The sequence below is a fragment of the Rhincodon typus genome, chromosome 7, assembly GCF_021869965.1.
Source record: "Rhincodon typus isolate 14 chromosome 7, sRhiTyp1.1, whole genome shotgun sequence".
Classification (NCBI taxonomy): domain Eukaryota; kingdom Metazoa; phylum Chordata; class Chondrichthyes; order Orectolobiformes; family Rhincodontidae; genus Rhincodon; species Rhincodon typus.
Window position 1 is genome coordinate 42,104,413 of NC_063338.1, and position 22,603 is coordinate 42,127,015.

The 22,603-nt window shown below is 37.3% G+C and overlaps 3 protein-coding genes across 4 annotated transcripts; 1 reads left to right on the top strand and 2 right to left on the bottom strand.

Moving 5' to 3' along the window:
• Window positions 1-1,860: 1,860 nt before the first annotated feature.
• Window positions 1,861-4,487, bottom strand: LOC109919564 (homeobox protein Hox-D13). The gene is made up of 2 exons (XM_020519625.2): window positions 3,680-4,487; window positions 1,861-3,330 (listed from the first exon to the last, which is right to left on the bottom strand). The coding sequence occupies exons 1-2, from the start codon at window positions 4,365-4,367 to the stop codon at window positions 3,080-3,082; spliced, it is 939 nt and encodes a 312-aa protein (XP_020375214.2). The 5' UTR covers window positions 4,368-4,487; the 3' UTR covers window positions 1,861-3,079.
• Window positions 4,488-11,040: 6,553 nt separating this feature from the next.
• Window positions 11,041-14,871, bottom strand: LOC109919465 (homeobox protein Hox-A7-like). Its single transcript, XM_020519517.2, has 3 exons — window positions 13,063-14,871; window positions 12,123-12,304; window positions 11,041-11,973 (listed from the first exon to the last, which is right to left on the bottom strand). The coding sequence occupies exons 1-3, from the start codon at window positions 13,586-13,588 to the stop codon at window positions 11,884-11,886; spliced, it is 798 nt and encodes a 265-aa protein (XP_020375106.1). The 5' UTR covers window positions 13,589-14,871; the 3' UTR covers window positions 11,041-11,883.
• Window positions 14,872-16,144: 1,273 nt separating this feature from the next.
• Window positions 16,145-22,449, top strand: evx2 (even-skipped homeobox 2). Of its 2 annotated transcripts, XM_048598832.1 has the most exons (4): window positions 16,145-16,399; window positions 17,462-18,283; window positions 19,308-19,555; window positions 19,864-22,449. In XM_048598832.1, the coding sequence occupies exons 2-4, from the start codon at window positions 17,860-17,862 to the stop codon at window positions 20,464-20,466; spliced, it is 1,275 nt and encodes a 424-aa protein (XP_048454789.1). In that variant the 5' UTR covers window positions 16,145-16,399; window positions 17,462-17,859; the 3' UTR covers window positions 20,467-22,449. The 2 variants fall into 2 exon arrangements, with proteins under 2 accessions (XP_048454789.1, XP_020374991.2); XM_020519402.2 differs by lacking the exon at window positions 16,145-16,399 and having other exon boundaries at window positions 17,454-18,283.
• Window positions 22,450-22,603: the final 154 nt, after the last annotated feature.

Genomic DNA, 22,603 nt, shown 5'->3' on the forward strand with positions numbered 1-22,603 from the left:
TGAACAAAGCTGCAATCGAATAAAATGTATGCTGCATATATCACAGAAACTCCTAATAAGGTTAATTCACCTATGTTCTTTTGTTTACAATATAAAACCAAAGCCAGGATGTGGTTGGTTTTCGGGATGTGAATACGACGTAAAATAACATACAGGAATTAAAGCTTGATGCAAAAGTTCTATCAAAAAATAGCGTTAAAAGTTGTCAAATGCTAAACCATAGATTATAAAGAAGTTGAACACCAGTAATCGTAAACTTCACATAGCTTGAATTGAAATACTTACACTATCCGATTTACATGAAAAAATGCACAATTCTGCAGTTTGAGTTGCTAATTCAATCTTCCAAAAAGATCTTAAAAGAAGAAAATATTGACCTAATTAACATTTCTGGCTCTGTTTTGCAGCACAAATTAAGAACGACCATCTTGTAATCCGAGTTACCGCAGTCCGAAGGATAATGTTGACTTGTGTTTTACAGCGGATTGCCCAGCAGATGGCGAACTAGCTCTGCGATGAGAGTAGTCCTTATTATTCATGATGCTAAATAAAGTCAAGGTCAAAGACTATAACCATAGTCAAGGTCAATGGTAAATAGAAATTTGACGTCAGGGCGCTAAACGCTTGCCAAAAATGTACCTTAATATCATCGAGCTCCGACACTTTTAGTAGAAGAAAATCAGCCTGCATGTGCGTATTAAATATGACAGAGCTTGGAATTTTAGTATGACTTGAAATATCATAATTCTTTGCAATTTCCTTCTAAAATTGACGGGCAGAACCTATCCCAACGCACAGGAATATAGTTAGAAAGAAAGTGTTAGCAGCTGGTAAATAAAGATGGCAGGGTCAGGAGTATTATCACCTACTAAGTTCATGCTCATATAAATTGAAGCAATGGCACTTAGCTTAATTCTAAACATCATCACTTAATATTTCTACGTTGAAAAAAGGAACTGATAGCTCTCCTCACTTCCTCATCTCAAGAATGATTTCCTTTAGATTACAAATCCACAATACACTCATTCTGTTATGAACACTTTACCCAGATCAGCATGTTTTGTTTCATTTACGCATCGTCGTCGAAAAGGCTGGTACAATAGTCATTTACTTTAAACTGCGGCGCGATTACAAGATTGCCTGCCAAATGATTAATTTAAGTTTAAGTTAGAAGGAAAAACATTAGCTTTATTGCTTATACGTTTAAATGCATTTAATAATAATAAAAAGACGCACGATGCTATATATTTTATCGTGCCTTTCCACAAAGCAGATCATTCTAATTGCGAACTGGCACTTTGCATCAAGCGAATTACTTGTGGCAAACCTTAGAAAACATTAGAATATTTGTGTGAAATAAGCAAGATCCTATATTGAATTAGCCGGCACTAGGAAAAATGAGACTGGCATCAAACCATAGCCTTTCTAAAACCAGACGTTAGTATTCTACTGGCTTCAACTATATTAAGAATTTTTCTTATTTCATGACCGACTTACTGCAGATATTTGGATTTGACCTTTTTTGTTTTAAAGCGCATCACCCTGTAAACAACGCATGCTCCAAATAGTATAAAGTATAGTTTGAATTTATTAATTTATACGCAGCAAGCAAATGCTGGACAATATGTTCAAAAAACTATTAGCAAAATATCATAAAATAATTTATTTTAACACCGTCTTTCTTTTTGTTTAAGAGTTTGTATTTTCACCCCAAAATACCGAGGTGCTAAGGTACCTTAGACACATGTGTGCATTAGGGAAGCACTTTATGTAAATACTGATAAGCTGAATCCAAATATGGCGATATGAAAAGCCAAAAAAGATGAATTGATTTACAAGAAATATAAAACTTGAAGACAGTTAAAGTGTGATTTGTTTTAATATTTTACACGGCATAAATCAACGTAAGAAAACCTCTCGAGTTCGTATTTAACTCGTCTGCGTAAAGAAAACGATGGACAAAATGAACAGATACTTGCGTTAAAAGTATACATAAAACATAGAAATAATGCCAAACTTCTCCACTATGTTACTCCTATAGTTATCATTATTACAATTTAAGTATACAGCGCAACAAGTTAGTAATTAGGAAACAGCTGTAAAAAGTTTCAATTAAAGGCACCGCATTCAAAACTATCATGGGGCTTTTAAATATATTAGCATTTCTTTTGAAAATAACAGTTTTAAATGAACGAAAGACTCAAAGGCAGAAACATAGCTTTTCATTCTTTAACATAACTTTTAAGGACATTTTAAATTTGACAAGCATTCCATTTGAATTCGTGATTAACTCTTACATTTACTTAGGACAACATGTTACTATAGAACTTTCTGCAGTAAGTAAACGGAAAGTCCTTTCTAAGCTAAATAATTTATTATGAAAATGATTGTAAGTTCGCTGCCGATTAATATGATAAAATATCTTATGAGATTGTACCGCAGTTAATCTGTAACTATCTCAATTACACAGATTTAAAATGGTATGTTAGCAGTATATTTTCAATTATTCACAACAGAATGGATTTGTTGCTAATATATATTGTTAGCATTTGAATCCACTAGCAACACAGCCATCTTGCAAAGCATGACTGAAAACATAAATGTTAAATAAAAATGCTTTGCATTAAGAAAGTTATAAATACTTTTCATTTAATGTCAACTTTTGCGTTTGATTGTGTAATCAGTTGTAGTCGCCATTTTATCTGGGTGTTGCAAACGTCCAGCAATTTAGCTGAACCCTCGAAAAGATGACTTAAGACTGAACTAAGCATTCATTTGCGACAGTATTTGCAATGCCACTCGTGAAAATAATCCAGCACGGTAACACAAGACAAACATGTGAATGTGGAACTATTCACATACTGAAGAGTGTCCTATTTCTTTGAAAGTGGTGAAGTCAGATCAAGTATTTTCGCAAAATTTGCACAACATTTTTATGGAAATTGTCATTTTAAGATTTGTTTATAAATCCGAAGCTGTGTCTCGAAAGTCTTCCACATTCATTTCGATTCTTTTTCCAAAAGGAAGACCATCACATGTAATTCACAATGCGCCAGCAAGGTTCCTGATATCTGCGGGATCAAGGTATATTTTCTTTGACTTTAGAAACCACTTTCTTCTCCTTGACTCTTCTGTTCTGAAACCATATGGTGACTTGTCTTTCGGTAAGATTGGTGGCAGTGGATATCCTTCGTCTTTTATCCTTAGTTATGAATTTGTTTGTGGCGTATTCTCGCTCCAGTTCTTTAAGCTGAGTTTTCGTATAAGGAACCCTTTTCTTCCTCCCTCGCCTGTAAATGTTTATGTCGGTCTGATTGTGCATCACATCTCCTGGGGGAGTGGGGGTGGGGGGAATGTAATTGATAAGAACATCAACTTCAAGCCGTAGCAGTTTAAAGCCGTTTTTTTTTCAATTAAATAACATTGCCACATTCTTTTCTCTTTTAAGCATAATTTTAATTACCCAACCAAGCTATTTAGTCATATGGTCAATTCAGTTCAATGTATTATTTCAAACTCATGGTTAGTCTGTGTTTTCAGGTATTAAGCTTTTGAAATATAGCAAATTAAACGACTAGATAATTCCTGACAATATTAAACCAACCCAACGTGGAGTAATTTTATTTCCTTTACATTAAATAAATCGCAACTCTTTTCAGTGAAAATCATTTCATAGTACCTGGAAGAGGAGATTTCCAGAAATGTGGAGTCTGTGTCTGATCTTTCGGGCAATACACTTGACCATTCCAGCCATTAGCAAATGTCCAGGGCTGATAGCCCTCCATGGAAATTAAGGCTTCATGCCTTGGTTCTCCGTGCCCGCTTATTGTAGGGACTACTGGAACGTCCAAATAACCAGAGACTCGTTGGTAGGGATTGGGGTAGCTCTGATAAAATGCAAATTCTTTTGCCCTGGATGACACCTCGTCAGTGGGGACAGGCGTGTTAGTCAAACCCGAAACATCCATGTATTTGTCCACTGGATAACCGGCCAGAGATGCATGGGCACCAGATTTCAGTCCAGTTTGTTGAATGCCAACATTTCGACAACTGTAGTAGCTGCTTCCAAAATGATAGCCGTAACTTATCGCTGGGTTGGCAGGGCTTGTGGGAGCTGGGCAGGGGCTGCACTGCTTGGCAGATTCAGAAATGACAGAATGCGTTCGATCTCCGACGGAGTAAGCGGGGCCCGAAGATAACGAGTTATGATGAGCTCCAAATGCAGAGGGAGATAGAAAATTCCTGCATTGACTAGAAGGGACGTTCCCTCCTAATCCTTCCATTTCCGAGTTAGTGGTATTATTTCTGTTGTGTAGGTACCTGATTGTATCAGTCCTCCAAGGGGCTGAAAGAAAAGAAGCTGTCATATCACGACCCACTGCAAACTAAGTACTGCTTTAGAGAAGCAGCCTCGGCAGTGAGAAGAGGTGCTTATTTTCACTGATTAGTGTGTGCACTGAGCGACTGAAATCTGATAGGTCGATATTGGTCACGTGACACGCAGCGACTGAAGCTAGCTTCAGCTGGCATTACACTTCTTTCGCAATGTTCAAACCGTTTAATTTTTCCTCAATTCATTCATTATAATTGACTGCAGGAGCTGCTGAACATTGAAGATAGAAAACGCGATGACTTTTTCCACGGCAGTACCCTTACGATTGATTTCACGAATTTAGTATTATGGGTATCTTGCATAATATAGTCTGTAGCATAAATACATAATACGTACGGCCTACATTGCACTCTTTGAGTAGATTTTCCATTCTATTGATTTCTATTTCAAATAATGCTGGGATACCTTTTACAAAGTAACAATTTCAAATTTGCATGGAATGAACTAAAAAACTATACAGTGATATAAATTCTTGAATGTTTGGATACTGTGATGAATAAAATCGGCATCAACCTGTTTAGCAACAACATATCGTTCAGGATAACGTATAAATCTTTCGATGTCTTAAACGGCGCTATTTTCATTCTTCTATACACAATTGAGAAATAGATTGGAAGGATCACTACTTGTTTCACCAGTTCATAAGGCAGTCAGACATATATGGATTTCCCCTCGAATTTTATATTTGCTATTTTTTCGAAAATTCGGTGGAAAATAATTCGGATCTATATTTTATTTTCGCTCAGACTTCCGATCTGTTAAAATGAAGGCAGTTTTATTCAGTATTTTCCTTAATTTCTGCTGATGTGTTGCCAGACTATGGAGAGTGTAGATGTCTGATATTCATTCTGATTTCCATGCAATAACCTGCTTGTATATGATCCCATTGCGTTTTCAGCGTAAGATTAACACATATTGGGAGTAGTTTGCATTTCGCATAAAACCAATTTACATTTTTCTCAATTGCTACTCGCCTGTTGCATGTGTCAAACAAGTATGATTTCGGGAAAGGAATCGCCTTTTACAAAAAAAGGAAATGCCGTTTTCCTTTCTTTATGCCTTGGTTTAATTATGTAAAATATGAAGGTTTTAGACTTTGACGTTAAGTTCCAGCATAATTCGAATGCATGATTGAATTCACCCAAGGGCCTGATGAGAGAAAAGCAAATATTCGCTGATGTAACTCCGCTGTTGGAAGCAGGGCATATTTTGATCAGTCCAGTGTACTTTAATAATAACTTAATATGTAGAAAAGTATTTCTTCAGCCATCAACATTAGTTTTCCACGCACGCTTTCTCAAATTTGGTAAAGCCACATTTTGTGGGACAAATCAAACAATATTTTGCAGCTTACCTTAGAATAAACGACTCGTAATTAATGCACTACAAATATTACATAACAATTTTCGATTAATTAAAACGAAATAATTCCATTTTGGGAAGATTTTTAGACACAAATAATATGTTACAGTTACCTGTGATAACAGCAACCACAGTCATATTTTACAATGTTAAATGGATAATGAAAAGAGATTAGATTTTGTGATTTGTTTTTCCGTGAGGAATATTATGGAAAACTGAGGGTCCATCTTACTCTTTCACTGTAGGTACCTTCCCCAAACTTACAGTTCCCGAATACGTAAAGTTGTTGACGAATTTGACACTTAGAGAAACTTATCAGAATATATTCGACACTGAGCAATTGAAAACTCTAAATAATTATAAAGCATCATTCTGTGCACGAGCAACGCAAGGGTTGTCATATTAAAAATAAGACATTTTCAATCTTAGTCAAAGGGACATGTGCCGTTATTTCATTGAAACACGTCGAATTCTATCTACGATCGTCCCTAATATGGATAGATTAATGAACCCATATATTTTGAAATAAATTGGTCTGTATTAAATGAAATAGTTACGACAGCCTTTAAATTAATAACATGAAGAAAAAAGATTTCAAATCAGCAAATTCAATGCTTATCCTTCTATTCAACTATATGAGTTGAATGAGCACAGCGCGTTTAGGAACAGCGGATGCTAGATATCCTCAGGAAAAGAAATAACAAATGAACTACTCCTACTTTTAATGAACGAGAAAAAATCGTGCTAACGTCATATTTCGAGCAGCTACTTTTATTCAGAATTCCGAGCAAATGCCAGGATCGGAGTTAAAAGTATGCCGCTGTCTCAAGTTAGTCGCATCTCTGGTATGCAGACAAAGGGGTTCTTTCCGGAAGTAGATGAAGTCCAAGGTCAAGGTGGCGAGAGAAGGAAGGAGGGGAAGAGAAAGAGGCTGGTAAACAGCGGCTTAAAGCAACTCAACAGCTCTGTGGGGTTTATGTGAAGATTTCAAAGATTAAAGTTAGCTGTGAATTGTAACATAGCATTGCAAAATCGCTTCCTATTGCTAAATTGTGTCTTCAATGTCACCAATGCTTGTGGTAATATCCAGCATGAATTTAATTTCTAAAATTTCTATTTGAATCACTAAATTTCCAACTAAACTACTTCATAAATACATTTGTACGTTCAATATAGCTAATTTAGAAGACCTAGAAGCAGGTTGTGAGGCAACGAGAGATGGAAAACAAATGTAACTCGGTCGTTGTCGCTTGCAACGCAGAACACATCAAAAACAGGGTCTCAATTAATGTAAATTTAAGCATTGCTATTCCGCACTTTGTTTGAAACAATTTCCATTTTGAAAAAAAGGAAGGATTTATTTGTTATTTTGGTTCACAGCAATTGTCCTTCAATCTCAGCGAAATTTAACATAAAGTTCTCATTGTCACTTTGCGAATTTGGGTGTTTCCTGCATGATTAAAAAAAATCCTTTATTCTGTTATCATTATTACAGTTGATCTAAATTCCTTCGTTGGTTTTTTTTTGCCTGGTATTTTCAAATTGGTACATGAATTATTGAAAGTAACATCTGTTCTTGAAAACTATCTCTCATAAAGTGAAATGTAGCTCTGAAGCAGAAATAGCGATTTCGCTTTAAAACTCTACCCGGTTAAAAGCGTAATCCATTCTACCCGTGCCAACGCTTAACAATCGTCAACATTCAACAAGCACGATGAATAATAATTATCTATTATATTTTGTTCTAATTATAACTAGAAGCTTTTCGAAAACACGGCCAATATTGGAAAATATGTAGCATGAATTTGCAGACTAGTCGGCCACTCAAGTTGCGGAAGGTGTAAAGCAACTCTATGATACCCCTACACATGTATTTTCACAAGTCGGAATTGTTTAGTTCAAAGGATTTACTTCGAATCAGTTAGTGACAATAGATGCGTGTGTTTTGTTTTAAATAAATCACTTGATAAAAAGACATCTCCAGTTGAGAACATTCACTATATTGAGACTGACTATATTACATTTCGTATGACCCCATTTGAACACACATTGTTCCAATACAATGACCGATATTAATACACGAAGAAAAGCAGATTACATGCCAACCGGCGCTCGCGTTTTTTTTTCTTGCTAATGGAGGCAAAGTGTTGTAAAGCCTATCTATCCAAGTTCCAACAAAAAAAATACTTACAATATTTGAAAACAAATCGTACAAACTTGCAAAAACTACATTGAAATTTACGTGTGATGCTTCAGATATCCAGAGATATTCCTCCCGCATGTTAAATACACCTACGAGTAACATGGATTTAACTTGTCAGCAGTAATCAGGGGAACGAAATATACTTTCATCTGACATTGCTAGCAACCAATTAATCACTTGATGTTGTGAATGTCTCCTACCTCACTTTTCAGCTATATGTTCCAATTGTAACTACAAGAATAATTTATTGCTTTGAAAGCTGCATTACAACACTCTACAGCGATCCCACGTTCCTGAGTAACTTGTGGTGAGCGCATTATGTATACTTCAACATTTTACAGCCCTACATATGTGAACAGAACATAGCAATATTTATAAATAAGACAATTGTTTGATTCAAAATCAGTTGTTATATGTTCTTGAAACAACATCACTTTCAGCAAGGAACACAAATGAATACGGCACATTGTCTCCAGAAAGAGGAGTGAGAATACAAACAAAGCAACAAGCCATGTTAAACTTCATTATGTAAAAATTATTGCAAAACTTTGTTAGCTTCCAATCCCAGCTGTTTAATAAGAATACAGAAAAAAATTATTCGAGGCGCATAATAGGTGCTAATTTTTTTAGTAGCTTTTATGAAATGAATTTATCTGCATTGGCGCAAATCAGTTCCACGTAAGAAGAAGTTCACTTTCAAGGCTACAGTCTACCAGTGCGCGGAAAGATTTGCTGATACAATATTTGCATTCAAATACAGTTCGAATGCAAAATGTTTACTTCTGCTGGTGAATGAGTGCTGTTACGCAACTATGCTACTACAATGCATTCCAACGAATTTCAGAATTTTCTCAAAAAAAAGCAGACAGCATGGTCTGAAGAACAATATAAAAGAAAGTATCCACCAGACTCTTAGCCCACTGTTCTGTTTCATTGAAGATGATGTAGAAAATAAACGAATTCGACTGGTTGGTTTCTAAGATTAAGTGCCAACATTCCGAAGTCCCTTTTCACTTAAAACTTTATCTGGATGCCAAAACACACCTGTCTTCTGTTTCTGCATCATTCACGACTTGGATTTGCAATTTTATCACGATCTAAAATGCTGATGTACAAAATTTAACACAAATATACTCACTTCTCAATAAATGTATAACCCTTATTGTACAGCAGGTGTCTAGAACAAATTAAATCATCAAGTCCAATGCCACTAAAAGGCACGAAATGGACAGGCATCGAGTTCAGTTTTTTTTTAAAGTTACTAATTTTAAAATTCTCATCTATTTACTTCTCATGTAAACGAAATACGTCAGTTTGTCACGCTGCGACTTTCACTTTCCACCAATGGTGGCGCTGTCTGCTCAACTGGGAAGAAAATGACTTCTACATGGCCAGTTTACACAGGCAATTTCTATTATAAAGGTCGACATTGTGATTTATAACGGAGAAGTTGACAGAAAGAGCCCACAGAAAGAGCAAGATCTTTAATATATAATCTTCAACTGTTATTTCTCCGATATCTGTGAGGACTACATGAATAAGAAAGGTTTGGAAGGACATAGGCCAGGAGCAGGCAGGTGGGACTAGTTTAGTTGTTACTTTGCTCGGCATGGACTGATTGGACCGTCCTGTATGACTCTATGATTCTATGACAGTTATACGTAAGTAATTGTGGCTAATTGTTATCACGGGATTTTATACCCCATTTGTTCTTGACGAATGACTGTGAACGACTTTTGTATCCATTCTGGTCCTCCAAATAATTTTAATTAATTAGATTTAAAATAAGAAAATAACCCCACTATTCGAATAAAGCGAGTCTTTCACGAGCAAAGAATTGAAATTGCAGGAGAAAGTTTGCAAATTCTGCAGCATCTGTAAAGTGAAACAGACTTTAGTTCTAACGAAGGGTCACTGAACTCGGAACGTTAACTCTGATTTTCTCGCTATAGATGCTGACAGGCCCACTGAATTTCTGTAGGACATTCTGCTTTTGTTTCAGATTTCCAGCATCTGCGGGTCCTTATTTTTCACTAGGTGTCCTCGTCATCGTTCCTTCCTCGACCAACATCCACAAACGTCGATTCGCTGATCGTTTATTTGCTTGCTGCCTGGAGGACCTTGCTATTCTCAAATTAGCCGTTGTTGGCGCACGTAAAATAAATTATTCATTGTATGTGGCCCATTTTTAGATGCTGATAACGCACTATATTAATCCAGGGTTTTTGCATTCAGTCATGCACGTGAGAACCTAATAAACTAAAAAAAAAATCCCCGCACGTTTAATTGCACATAATTATTTAGTTAAAAATCTTTCAAATTTCTATGAAGATTGCTGCATTTAAAAGAAAATATTTGACCACGTCGAACAGTTAGCGAAATGTAATCCATGAAGTTTTATAGAAAATTACTCAAAATATGTTTACTCTTTATAACTTTCCTAACCATTTAAGGAATTTCTACCCAGGAATATGATGGCAACATGATTTCATTTCCTGTCGTGGGAGAACCTAAGGCCTGCGTTTGATGCTTTCTTTTGTCTTTCTGGCACCTGTAACTGTCTCATTAAGCTGTTTATACTGACGATGGACCAAAAGCTGCGATTTCAATTCGCGCTTCCAGGTTCAGAAACGCACCTCGGACATACGGCTTTTGCAACTGGATAAAATCACCACTAAAATAACAATAGGGTGCCAATGGGTCCGAATCATCAAGGACCAACTTTTTTTCCTCCTTCAGTGTTTAAACCAAGACCACAAGCAACAACAATCTTTTTAAATTGACATGCTTTGGATAGATAAATTTGCAGAGACAATTGAGACTAAATTTGATGTAAGCACATATTACATCCAGAAGAGATTCTCAAATGGTTGTATTTTACATTTGAGTAACATGGCTGACCAATGTTCCAGTTGTCTGTACAAAACATAGTGCAATTTGTTCCACTATAAATTGTTGCAGAATTACACGTAAATCATTCAGGAGCTATTTCACTCTCGTGACCTAAGTCTTCCATAGCAATATTACGACATTGCGTTATCCACAACCCCGAAATGAAACATCAGTTCAAGTGTTCTTTTTATTTTAGAAAGTGCACGTGCGTTGATCGACAAATCAACAGGGAAGGTTTGAACTGTATAATGTTTAAAACTGCCCACAAGAGGAGCAGAGCAGGTACACAATGAAGTGTTGAGGAAACGGCATAATCTATATACAGACGTAGATGTTATTATGAGTGTTACAGCTTCGAAACTTTCAATCAGCACAACACTGTCTTAAATAAACAAAATTTATCATTTTCCAGCTACTGTTTGACTAAAACCTGCGAATTAATAAGGATTTGTTTTGAAGAAAGGTAACAAACTATTGTGAATACAAATTTGAATTCAATGTTGTGCAAGTAACGATTTCATACATCTGAGAAATTTATTCAAATATAGCACGCCCTTACTTTGAACAATTATGTGTTCCAAACCATTTCAAATACGAAAAGCTTTGTGTACTATTCATGAAACAGTTTATTTTGCAACCTAAAATAATGTTATTGTTCTTTAAACATTACAACTAAACTTTAAACTAATTTGTGTCCAATTATATTTACTCATATATGTAATGAATGGTAAACGAGTATTTAGCGTTTTGGAAAATCAAGCAAAACATTTCGTTTGGTATCAATATTTCGTATTCACCACCATTAATGGATTCAACATCGTTTTAAGTGTTTAGCACAACAAACTGAAGCTCACCGTAACGCGAGATAAAGATTTATGAACTATTTCAACTTCAAAACAAATTAAAAGCTAAAAGGTCCAATAATCCCGTGTGGATTTATGTTTAAGCAGAGGCGACTTTGCCATTGTATATCAGTATACACGTTTTGTGACTCTTAAAAAGCAATTGTGCACATGAGGAAAGCTGTTGTATTTCACAGTCCAGGACAACTTGGCTTTACCAATTGCTGCACGCGAAGAAGTTTTTTTTCTTTCTGTCGCTGATTTTGGAACCATATCTTCACCTGAAAAATACAAATTCTTTTTTTTAAAAAAGGTGACTGATAAAGCTGACTAGGTTTAATATTCAGTAGGATATAAGGCGCCCACCTGTTGACAATAAGGAGGGACAGGTACTTAACATTTTCTTCTGTAGAAAATGAAAGTGTCTTACCTGCCTTTCTGTTAAACCTAACCTAAACGAAATGTTTAATCGGACTTCAGGGGTGAGGAATCGATTATTTTCAAAAGCCATTTCCAGTTCAGCGATTTGCTGTTTGCTGTAGGGGATCCGTTTCTTTCTTTGTCTATGGGCAGGATCCTGCGATGTTAACCAGCGCGTTGTTAGTCCCAATGCTGAAGGAACATACACATCCATCAGTATGTTGAATCATTAGGAATACAATCAGTGAAATACTTAACAATGTGTATTTTACCTACTTACATTGACTTCATGTATGCGCAACCTCGTGATAACTAAACAGCGTCGTTGTTCATCGTTAATTTTAATCGATGTTGGCTGATTTATCCTCCAGAAATTACCATTGTTGAGCGGCGAGAATTAATAGCACACATATTTGCAATTATTTATAAACGTGGGTTCCCATTTCTCCTCCTCTTTGTTATCCAAATGCATAACTTACTTTCTCAGTTGAAATATACAATCTTTGTGACATGTGTTTTGTATACGAAGTGCATATTGTGACTTGACTTTTAAAATGTTTCATTAAAAATACTCATGAAGCGATTAAATAAAAGTCGCTGACCATTTTCAGTTTTTGTTTTAAGTGTACAGCTTAAAACATAAAACCGTCCTCGGGAAAAGCGAACTATTTCAACTTTCCCGAAGTATGGCGGACTTTTTTCTAAAATAGCTCGTAACATGAAATTACCCACCATTCACGGATCAACCAGAATACTCACATCGAAAATGAAATGTAAATCACCTGGGCATTGTTGTAAGACACTAAACTACAAAACTTACCTGTTGTATGCTATTAAAGAATGCGTATTTCAATTCTTAATTAATCTAATCAATCATAATCAATTCTTAATCAATCAATTCTCAATCAATCAAAGATATGTCATGCATGAGAAAGTATTATCAAACCGACCTAAAGCCCTTGGAACACCCGGCATTGCATTGTTGAGTGTTCCTCCTTCAAACGGTGCTCTAGCGTTCTGAGAATAGTTACAGGTAGGCATGTCCTGATTGTCGGGATTTGCCTGGGTCGAAACAGGTGCAGCCCGGGGATATTCTAGTGGCCAATGTTGATAAAGTGAGGGGTTTGTGGGGTATTCACCTCTGGTGCAGAGGTTGTGCCGATAGCTAATAAACGGAGACGTATGACTATCATTTTGAAGTTGGTTTGCAGGGATTTGCACTGCCCCAAGTGACATAGCGACAATCTCTTGATTTGCGCTTCCATGCGATCCGCAAGTCGAAATATCTTCGGAACACAAATCTTGGTGCCTTCCACTTGAGCTCGTTTTCAAAAGGGATGAGGAAAAAGCAGAAGTTCCAAAGTTTGTGCAAAATACTGGCACCATTTCGGTAGGCCGCACTTCATCTTCTATTAATCCTGCTTTATCATTAAATGTCTCCAGCGTCAATTTGTACCGCAGAGAAGTCGAATCCATCTTATAACTACACTGAATGATTGGGTTCACTCCAAACACTTGCAAATACAATCCCCTTGTTAAATTTTTGTCCTTACTTGTAAGTTTAAGTTCCTCTCTGTTCCAAAAGCTGAGAATGATAGCGTGGCAGGCACTGAGCAAATACTTTAAAGTCTGCCTGCCAGAAATGAAACCCAGCACTCCATTAGGTGCACAAACTACACCCTGGATCAAGCTAGCTGATCTTTTTATTGCTGTAACACAGCTACAGTTGGTAAATAAAACGCAGTGTGGACTCTTTGTAAATTAAACTTTGTGCGCAAACGTCAAGGACAGTGCTGCATTACAGAATGACACACTTGTACTGTAGTTATCATACTCTGACTCAAGGTCAATGTGGAGTTTAATGATCATTTTGTCTCGGCTTATTATTTCTGTTTTTCTTTCTCTGACCTTTTCCTGGTGATCCTTGCTCACAATGTTTGATTGCAAGGTACCTTGACTAATAAATGTGCATTTTGTTTTGAACTCAAGCGCAGAATGGAGCAATAATTTAGCCGAACTGTGCATTGTAATCTGGAATAAACCTCTTGCGTGTCATTGCAACTTGTATCAAACAAAAAGTATTTAAGTGCATTTTATTGCCTGTCATAACCCTTAACGCTGTGGAATTACATCTAGCCGTACCTGCATTTGACGATCGAACAAATATTTGGCCCATTGCTGTAAAGTTTCTTTGAGCTCTCTCTAAAGTGTACTATCACCGCGCACAGAAATGTGGTCCGGTCTGTCTACATATCATGTTTTAACCAGCTTCGTGACTTTGCTAACTGATTCAAACTTTCTCTTCGTAAGTATTAAAGCTAATTAAAATGTGAATGACGGAGATCGTGATTCTAGATGAAAACAAAACCTGTTTTCCAAGTGAATGCATTACAGTTTTTTCCTTTGTATTATGTCTAACACTCCTGCTCAGTTTTATTAATCAGTATTATGTCAATGTCAACGAGAATTGCTATGATCCTGCAATTTCCCCATCTATCACCCATAAAACACCAAACAGATATAAAAATATTTTGCGTTCAGTTTAGTTTTCGAAACGAAATTTCAACACTCTAAAAGCTATGAAATAAATGTTACAAACATATTTTCTCCGCGTTCTCCCTTGAAAATGTATATTTGAGAACATCAATGCCCACTTGGGCGGACAATGTCCCAAGAAGGCAATTATTAGCTCTCTACCTAACTTTTATCTCTCATAAAGTGGGAAAACAAAATTCCAGAGGTCAGTTTTATTTTTAAAAATAGTCAATACATGCATTTACTTATCTGTATTATTCTTGAAGTATCTTCGTGTGATGTCCCTACAAAATAACTGATTAATACAACAGCTAACTCATGAACAATCGAGTGTCATTTTAGTTTGGTATCTGCTGTACAAATTTTTCAAAAGCTGTTGGACCTCAGAGACGCGGACTTTTTGAACCGTCATGGAAGTCATCTTCCTGTTAAAATCAAAGAAAACGGGTGAGGGCGCCAGAGGACAGATATTTCGAGAGAATGCATTTAATTCCGTGCCCATTCATCCTGGTTTATCTCACAACTCCACTCAAAGAATACTGCTTCACAATTAAGTAATTGTAGCAATAATTCACTTTGATTGGTAGATTACAGATAATATTATTAAACAAGACTCAAAATAAAGCATGAATAATAAATGACATCAGTCTCAAAAATCTTTCTTTCTCCGGCATGGTGTATTGCATTCATAAAATCTATATGAGTGTTTTCTAAAAAAAATGGTCCGAACATCTGATCTATATGAAGAAACCAAAATTTTCTTATGGTTGCTAACCATACAGCATATTTGCTAACTTGCAATGTCATACCATTTTCAACAGTGGAAAAGTCTTTAACCTCTTCGCCAACAATTTTAATGAGCTTTTCACGGTAGCTTTCTATTTGCATTTTTTAACATTAGAAAATAAGAACGTGAAAACAGTGGCCCCAGCAATTTCCAGAAACCTCTGTTGATATACAACATCCTTGGGAAGAAAAGAAAATTCACAATGTAACTTTTAATATAATCTTTTAGTACAATTTCTTCACCGTAATTGGTATTAGTGGCTTGCTTATGTTTTCTCATAAATCGTAGCAATATTATTTCATTTTCTACTGCGTTATTTTCGACGTTTATTCCCCGTTTGTGATTTGTATAAATGCAGAAATCAGCGTACATGCGAATTACAGGGGCGTGAATATCAATATTTATTGCAGATTATTAACTGCATAAAACACGAGAGAATATATTTACCAGTATATGCATATATATATGACAGGACGTAATTTCGATGGCATAGGGGACTCCATACTAATTAAAACATTTAGCAACGATAATATAGGTTCCGTTTATGCATTATTTAATATTAATTATGCATCTCGAGCGCTTTTGCTACATTGTCATTTCCCATAAGGGGATCTCGATAGAAACCGTTCTGTGACATTCACACTGAAGATCAGTTAATCTTTAATTTAACATTTCAAGCGTGCATTTCGCAACTTAGGTAATGGCTTTCGCTTCTCGTCGGTAAACATTGATTTCGAAAACCGAAGTAACGACGGCGATGATGACAACAACAACAAATTCATCATCATTATCATCATCGCTATCAGCGTCATCATTACTACCACTATTAACACCGAGAGTAGCTGGTCCACACAGATTCTCCATCTTTCAAACCCTCTCTGGAATATTAAACTTCCAGCCGCAAACGTTGCTTAGTCTACCGTTACATCTGACCATGGACATAGGATAAATGCTAATAGCTACAGGTAACGGATTCACCTTTAGCAGTCTCTTTTTCGAGCGAAATGCTTGCTGTGCAGAGTTCAGATTGAAGTTAAAATAATCTAAGCAATTAATTTGAGAAATATATGTCAATAGTTTGAGTTTGAAGGAAAATACCACGAAGAGAACGTTTCCATTATTTTCTGATTGTAGTATCTTGCTCTAATGTCCCGCCTAATATAAATACAAATATGACACCACGTGAAATTAAATCGATCGTATAAATACATGCCAGACTTGGTCAGAAAGGCAGAGGGGAGAATACACATAAATAAACTGTCTCAAAATCAGAGCAAGTTTTTTTTTCCCCCTAAAACGAAGTACAATCCCATAAAGGCTATCACTCAATGGATGAAAAAAGTTTCGACATTTTATTTAAAAGCAACTGAAACTTTATTCAGATACACAAAACATTTCAGCGAGATGTTATTGTCCCTTGCTCGAGCTCTTAGGATGTACGTTATCAAGATTCATTTCGGTGTTAAACATCTGAAATATTCACTAAAATAAAGCGTGGTATACTAGAGAAACCCCATTCAAGTTACCTGAAAATGTGCAGATAATACATAAGCGCGAGAGATAGAGAAAAATAACCACTGAACAGGACACGCCAGTTGTCTGTATCGGTCTATGTAAAGACAGATAAAATAAGCAATGACAAGGTGAGAAGCTGAGGGAGAAGATAGCTAATAAAGAGAAAACACAAATAAGAACCGGAAAAGTCAGAATATCACAGTGCGATTGCAAAAAAAAAACCCCAAAAATCGCGCTCCACATTGTCAAGAAAACACATTATGTCATTTCCATCCCAGACCAACTAAATGCACGAAATGTAATTATCTGACTGAAGGTACAAACATTAAACTTATTACTTCTATTTACCTACAACGCTCGCTCACGTTCACCCAAAAGTGTGATGAAAAAGATGCTATTATCAGAACCCGATAAGAACGGCAAAGCAAAATCAGAACATAATGATCTGACTAAATGTACAGGGAAGTGCTGTAATGTTCATTTTATTAATCAGACTGTCAATTTCACCCCAGAGGCCAAAGCCCAGAGCATCCGGGCATACGATCATCGGCGGAGGACAGGGGCTGTCCTCTGATTCTTCTCTACCTGGATGTATTCGTCTGTCGCTAGGCCGCCTTCATCATCCACTGACAGACGCTTGTATTTATTTGCTTATAAACCTGTTACAATAAATGATTATTCGAACAGCGTCATTCGTACCTTAATGACGAGCACTAGTTTGATGAATGACACATCGGGAGAAAGGAAGCACGGGTCATTTTGACCAGTCGTTCCCTCGCATTGACATAACACTTTTTCTTTGCACCAAAAAGATAAATTTCGAGACACTTGCGGGCTGGATGTGAATTGGCCACAGCTGCAAGATCATCATTAGTGTAGTGTCAGCCTGCAACCTGCTCTCAGCTTCGGGATGGAAAGAATAAGGAAAGAAATAATTCTGATGGAACGGGGACTGCATAGTCCTGCTGGCAAAAAGGTTTCGAATTTGTCAGACTCAGCTGGAAATGCAGTGGAGGAGGCCCTTGAAAATTCTCATCACAGTGGTCGGCTCAGCCCCAGACCCACTTCCGCCTCCCTTCACAACACTGTTGGGGACACCACAACAAACGGCAAATTTGAGATAGACAATTTATTCCACCATCAACATTCAAGTGATAGCACGTCCTCGTCTGAAATTTCGTCCTCGGAAACAAGGAAAAAATTCTCCCTTTACTCAGAACTTGCTAGTCGGGAGAAAGAAGCAGATATGAACAGTGATGTTGATGTGGGCTGTTCGACACTCCGCTCTCCAGCCGGCGTCAGTACAACGCAGCTGAAAGAAAATACAAACAAAGGTAAATGTTTGTTTATTAAAGTTTCTCGAAAATTAAGCTGCTTGCATCTCACAAAGGTCTAATGCATGTGTAGATTTTTTTAAAAAGTCATTTTGAAGAGGGTTCTGTCGTGATCCATCAAAGATTCGGAATGCATTTCTGCGGATGCTTTGATAATACAGAAAACAAAGCTAATGCACTGAATGTACTTAAACCGAAAATGAAAACAAAAGTGAAAATTTCAGAATAACCCTTTTTATTACTGAAAAGTACTTCATTTTCCAATAAAGTGCCACAAACCAGCAAAATATACATTTGCCTTTGAAAGTTGTATTCTGAGATACATTTGTATTGAAACAATAACAGTAACATTAATATCAAAGGGGCTAGAAAAGTATTTTACTTAAATGAATAACTGCGAAAAAGTCGTATCTCCAAAATTTACAAAACCTTTATCATCCACGTTTCCTTTGTTAGGGTACGCATCTACATAACAATATACTGAGAATATTCGTTTCTATCATGTAGCGAAATTGTGCGTTGCGAAAATCAAAGGTCAAGTAAAAATAGACAATAAATACAACTGCGTTAGACTTTGTCTTGTACCGAATGCTACAGAATTTCAGAGAACATTCAAACGGAGCTTTCAGCTTGTGCTTAAAAAGGTACTAAACAAAACTTTCCAGTTCAGTGGTGCGCTGGGCTTAAGGTTCAAAATACTGATAAGTAAAGTATTCAATAACGGCTTTTCGGCTCTATGGATAAGGCAAAATGAGTAAGAAGTGCTTAGAGGTTATTCATTCCGTGTTAGTTCAGATGCCTAATGGATGAATAGCTCAGAATCTTTATCTATATTTAATTACCGAAACTTACCACAAATTAACTACATATATTTGGTTATGCAGAGATTCATAGAACTTTATTGACTCTAACAACTGTTCCCATTTGTAATAATGACAGCCAGCATTAATTATGTGGCATCAAAGTTGCCTTATTAATTTGCACTCATGGTTTACCGATCTTAAACGTTTTTGTTTCTTCCCAGTGTATTCTGAGAATGGTAGTTCAACTAACCCTTCATCGAATGGGTCCAATATTACGAATCTGAACGGCAGCTCCAGTTCAATAGGCAACTCGGGTTCTGGTCCTGACCAGGTGAGACGGTATCGAACAGCGTTCACCCGAGAACAAATCGGTAGATTAGAGAAGGAGTTTTACAGAGAAAACTATGTATCCAGACCCAGGCGATGTGAACTGGCGGCAGCCTTAAATCTACCCGAAACTACTATCAAGGTGCATTGATGAACTCGTGTCTTATAGTCAATTTTGTATATACCTATTGCTTATTTAGATTTAATGTATGTGTATTACAGTGTTAAAATGATAACGTTCGGGTTCACTATTATTCTGATTAGTTGGTGTAAATGTCACATATTGATGCAGACTTGAGAATCTTTCAGCATTTCATAGATAATGGACTATTGTTTTAATTACGCTAACAATGTTATTTGCAAAGCATTTATTTTTAATTGCTGGGGGAAAATCGAAAGAATGGGGTGCGGCGTATGTATTGACGCTGTGCATTTTCTTTCTTAATCCAGGTTTGGTTTCAGAACCGGCGGATGAAAGATAAAAGGCAGCGACTAGCCATGTCATGGCCCCATCCGGCTGACCCAAGTTTTTACACCTACATGATGACCCACGCAGCGGCCACTGGAAGCTTGCCTTACCCTTTCCACTCTCACGTTCCCCTGCACTACTACCCACACGTTGGCGTCACAGCCGCTGCAGCCGCCGCTGCCGCTACAGGTGCCACGCCCTTCCCCACCTCCATTCGCCCGCTCGACACCTTCCGCGCCCTCTCCCACCCTTACTCGCGGCCCGAGCTGCTCTGCAGCTTCCGCCACCCGGGCCTTTACCAGTCCCCCCACAGTCTGAACAGCAGCGCGGCTACGGCGGCGGCGGCGGCCGCAGCGGCTGCAGCTGCCTCGACGCCGGCGGGCGCCGCTCCCTGCTCCTGCCTGAGTTGCCACAGCAACCAGAGCGGCGCGCTGGGCCCCAGGAGCGCGAGCTCCGACTTCACGTGCACCGCGACTGCGCAGAGGTCGGAGAGCAGCTTTCTACCATACTCGGCCGCAGTGCTCAGCAAATCAGCGGCTGTGTCACCGCCTGACCAGCGGGAGGAGTCCTCTCTGACCAGATAACTTATCCTGGCGGTGCTTCTCACCAAGGCCAACCAATACCCAACTAGCAAATGGCTAAGACTCATTGCTTTTTGTTTTGTTAAACCTTGCACCCTTAGTAATCACCGCTTTGGCGCAAACATGGACAATTTTTCAACAACGCCCGTTTTAAAGAGTTATGCTATCCTTTTAGCATGAACTACACATCCCAGTTTCATTGATGACCACTTTTTCCAAATTCATTTGATCCAGTTCTAATCGTTGAACAAGATCCCCGTGGATTCTTGTAAAGCTATTTTAATTGTCCTCTTAATTGTACTAGACTGTACAAAAACTGTGAACTTTTAAAGCATTACCGCCTTTTCAGCTGATATTACAGAGGATATTAGCATTTGATCAGACAGTTGAGGCTAAATTCAAGAAATATAATACTGTTTTAAAGCAGTTTTCACCAAGAACAAAGACCAACTACAATGGGATACTGTCTCTTTAAATAAAGCTGACAAATGAAGGTCACTTTGGGAAGCACGCAATTCCATTTATTTTATTCGCCTTCTTTATAAGAAGACCCTTTTCTGTGAAATTGGGTACGATCATGCCTACTGTTTTGGCCCAGGAGTGCCACCACCGGGTATCTGACAATTGTTCGCTGCCAGAAACAACTCCTCGAGGACTTTGGTAAAGTTCGAGGAAGACACATCAGACACCGCCAATGTTATTGCCATGTCAATTCCGATGCTAATAATGTGCAGATTATGACGAAAATTGCCAATCATGTACCTTGATGGACCTCCTTTGAATGTAGAATTGGAAAAAAGTTCCCTGCACTGAGACCTGCTGTCAAATACTAACAACCCGCTAAGGGAAGTCATTAGAAGAGATAGATAAGAGACTTGATACATAAAACATTGTTCATGGTGCATAGAATGTACTGGATTTAATGTGGTATTCGTTATCTGAAGTGATTTTGCAGAAACCCTACGTCCTCATTGTCCCACTGCCAATTTTAATTTTGGAAACCTATATTGTAGACATTCTGTGTCCACTTTCCCTTGTAACCAGTATGGTGCTGATGTGAACAGCCTCATTAAATCAACCTAGAAATTTCCATAATACGCCCCATAGAGCCACTTCACTCTTCACTTAATGGGATTCTTCAGGAAAAAAATGTAACTCATTTTTTTCATGGTGCATACTTCCCACAGGGTCCTTTGTCAAGCTCTTGTAAATTAACTCATAAAATTATATAATTTTTCAGTTCCCCCTTTCGGTGATTGTTGTTCAATAAGTCTTTCAGGGGAGGTTACGCTGCTGTCTCCAAAACAGTTTAAAGCGGGTAATATAAGTAGCATGCAAGTTGTAGGTGGCAGGCGTGCTGGATGTTGGTGACTGTTTACATTGGACTGCATTAAATGTTAAATCAGGACCAGATTGCAGTTGAAATTAAAGGCACTCAATCTGATGTCTTCACAGTAAAAATGCAAAAAAAATGCAGTGAAAGCAGAAGTGTTGATTGTGACCTTAAAAGAGACGTAACAAATCCGTATATTATCACCTTAAAATACCATTGTTCTGTTTTCGTTTTGTTTTGCAATGCAGAACTACGAATTAAAAAGCCAAAATCACATCAGTGTTGCAGACTACCACAATTATTCTTGTGACTGTTAGATTTTTGGCGATTTGCTGAAACCTTGTACTGTTGCTTATTGAAATAAAACGCGCTGAACCGCCAATTAAGAGAACCCGTTACAAAAGGAAAAGATGGACAAAAATCTCTCGATCTTTATACAAAAAAAAACTACTGATATGGATGTAGGTTTTTAAACAAAATGGAACTAAATGTTTTACTGTAGGCCTTTAGGCCTGATGGTGTAATGTCGAAATGTAATATAGTATTTGTGCTTGAAAATATTGCTGGACGTACCTACTCATTGTAAAATATTTTAACTTATACAAACGTGCAATAATTAAAAGCTTTGTATATTCTGTTATTTATGGTGTTGTTCATGGAAAATAAATGTTATTGAAAGCATTTTCTTTTGCATTTTTAACACATTGGAATGAAAGATCATCCGTATTTGCCAGATAAATGAGTGGATTCTTCACCGTTAAGGCCTGTCTGTAAAATAAACCCTCCTGTATATCGGATAAACAACAA

What these genes read in the sequence shown, in the direction of transcription:
- LOC109919564 (XM_020519625.2), bottom strand. Translation starts at nt 4,367, where the DNA reads ATGACAGCTTCTTTTCTTTCAGCCCCTTGGAGGACTGATACAATCAGG. An exon ending in CTGGAAATCTCCTCTTCCAG is followed by an intron (nt 3,331 to 3,679) that starts GTACTATGAAAT and finishes CCACTCCCCCAG; the next exon opens with GAGATGTGATGCACAATCAG.
- LOC109919465 (XM_020519517.2), bottom strand. Translation starts at nt 13,588, where the DNA reads ATGGATTCGACTTCTCTGCGGTACAAATTGACGCTGGAGACATTTAAT. An exon ending in GGGTGTTCCAAGGGCTTTAG is followed by an intron (nt 12,305 to 13,062) that starts GTCGGTTTGATA and finishes ATGTTCCTTCAG; the next exon opens with CATTGGGACTAACAACGCGC. An exon ending in TAGGTTTAACAGAAAGGCAG is followed by an intron (nt 11,974 to 12,122) that starts GTAAGACACTTT and finishes TGTATTTTTCAG; the next exon opens with GTGAAGATATGGTTCCAAAA.
- evx2 (XM_048598832.1), top strand. Translation starts at nt 17,860, where the DNA reads ATGGAAAGAATAAGGAAAGAAATAATTCTGATGGAACGGGGACTGCAT. An exon ending in GAAAGAAAATACAAACAAAG is followed by an intron (nt 18,284 to 19,307) that starts GTAAATGTTTGT and finishes GTTTCTTCCCAG; the next exon opens with TGTATTCTGAGAATGGTAGT. An exon ending in TACCCGAAACTACTATCAAG is followed by an intron (nt 19,556 to 19,863) that starts GTGCATTGATGA and finishes TTCTTAATCCAG; the next exon opens with GTTTGGTTTCAGAACCGGCG.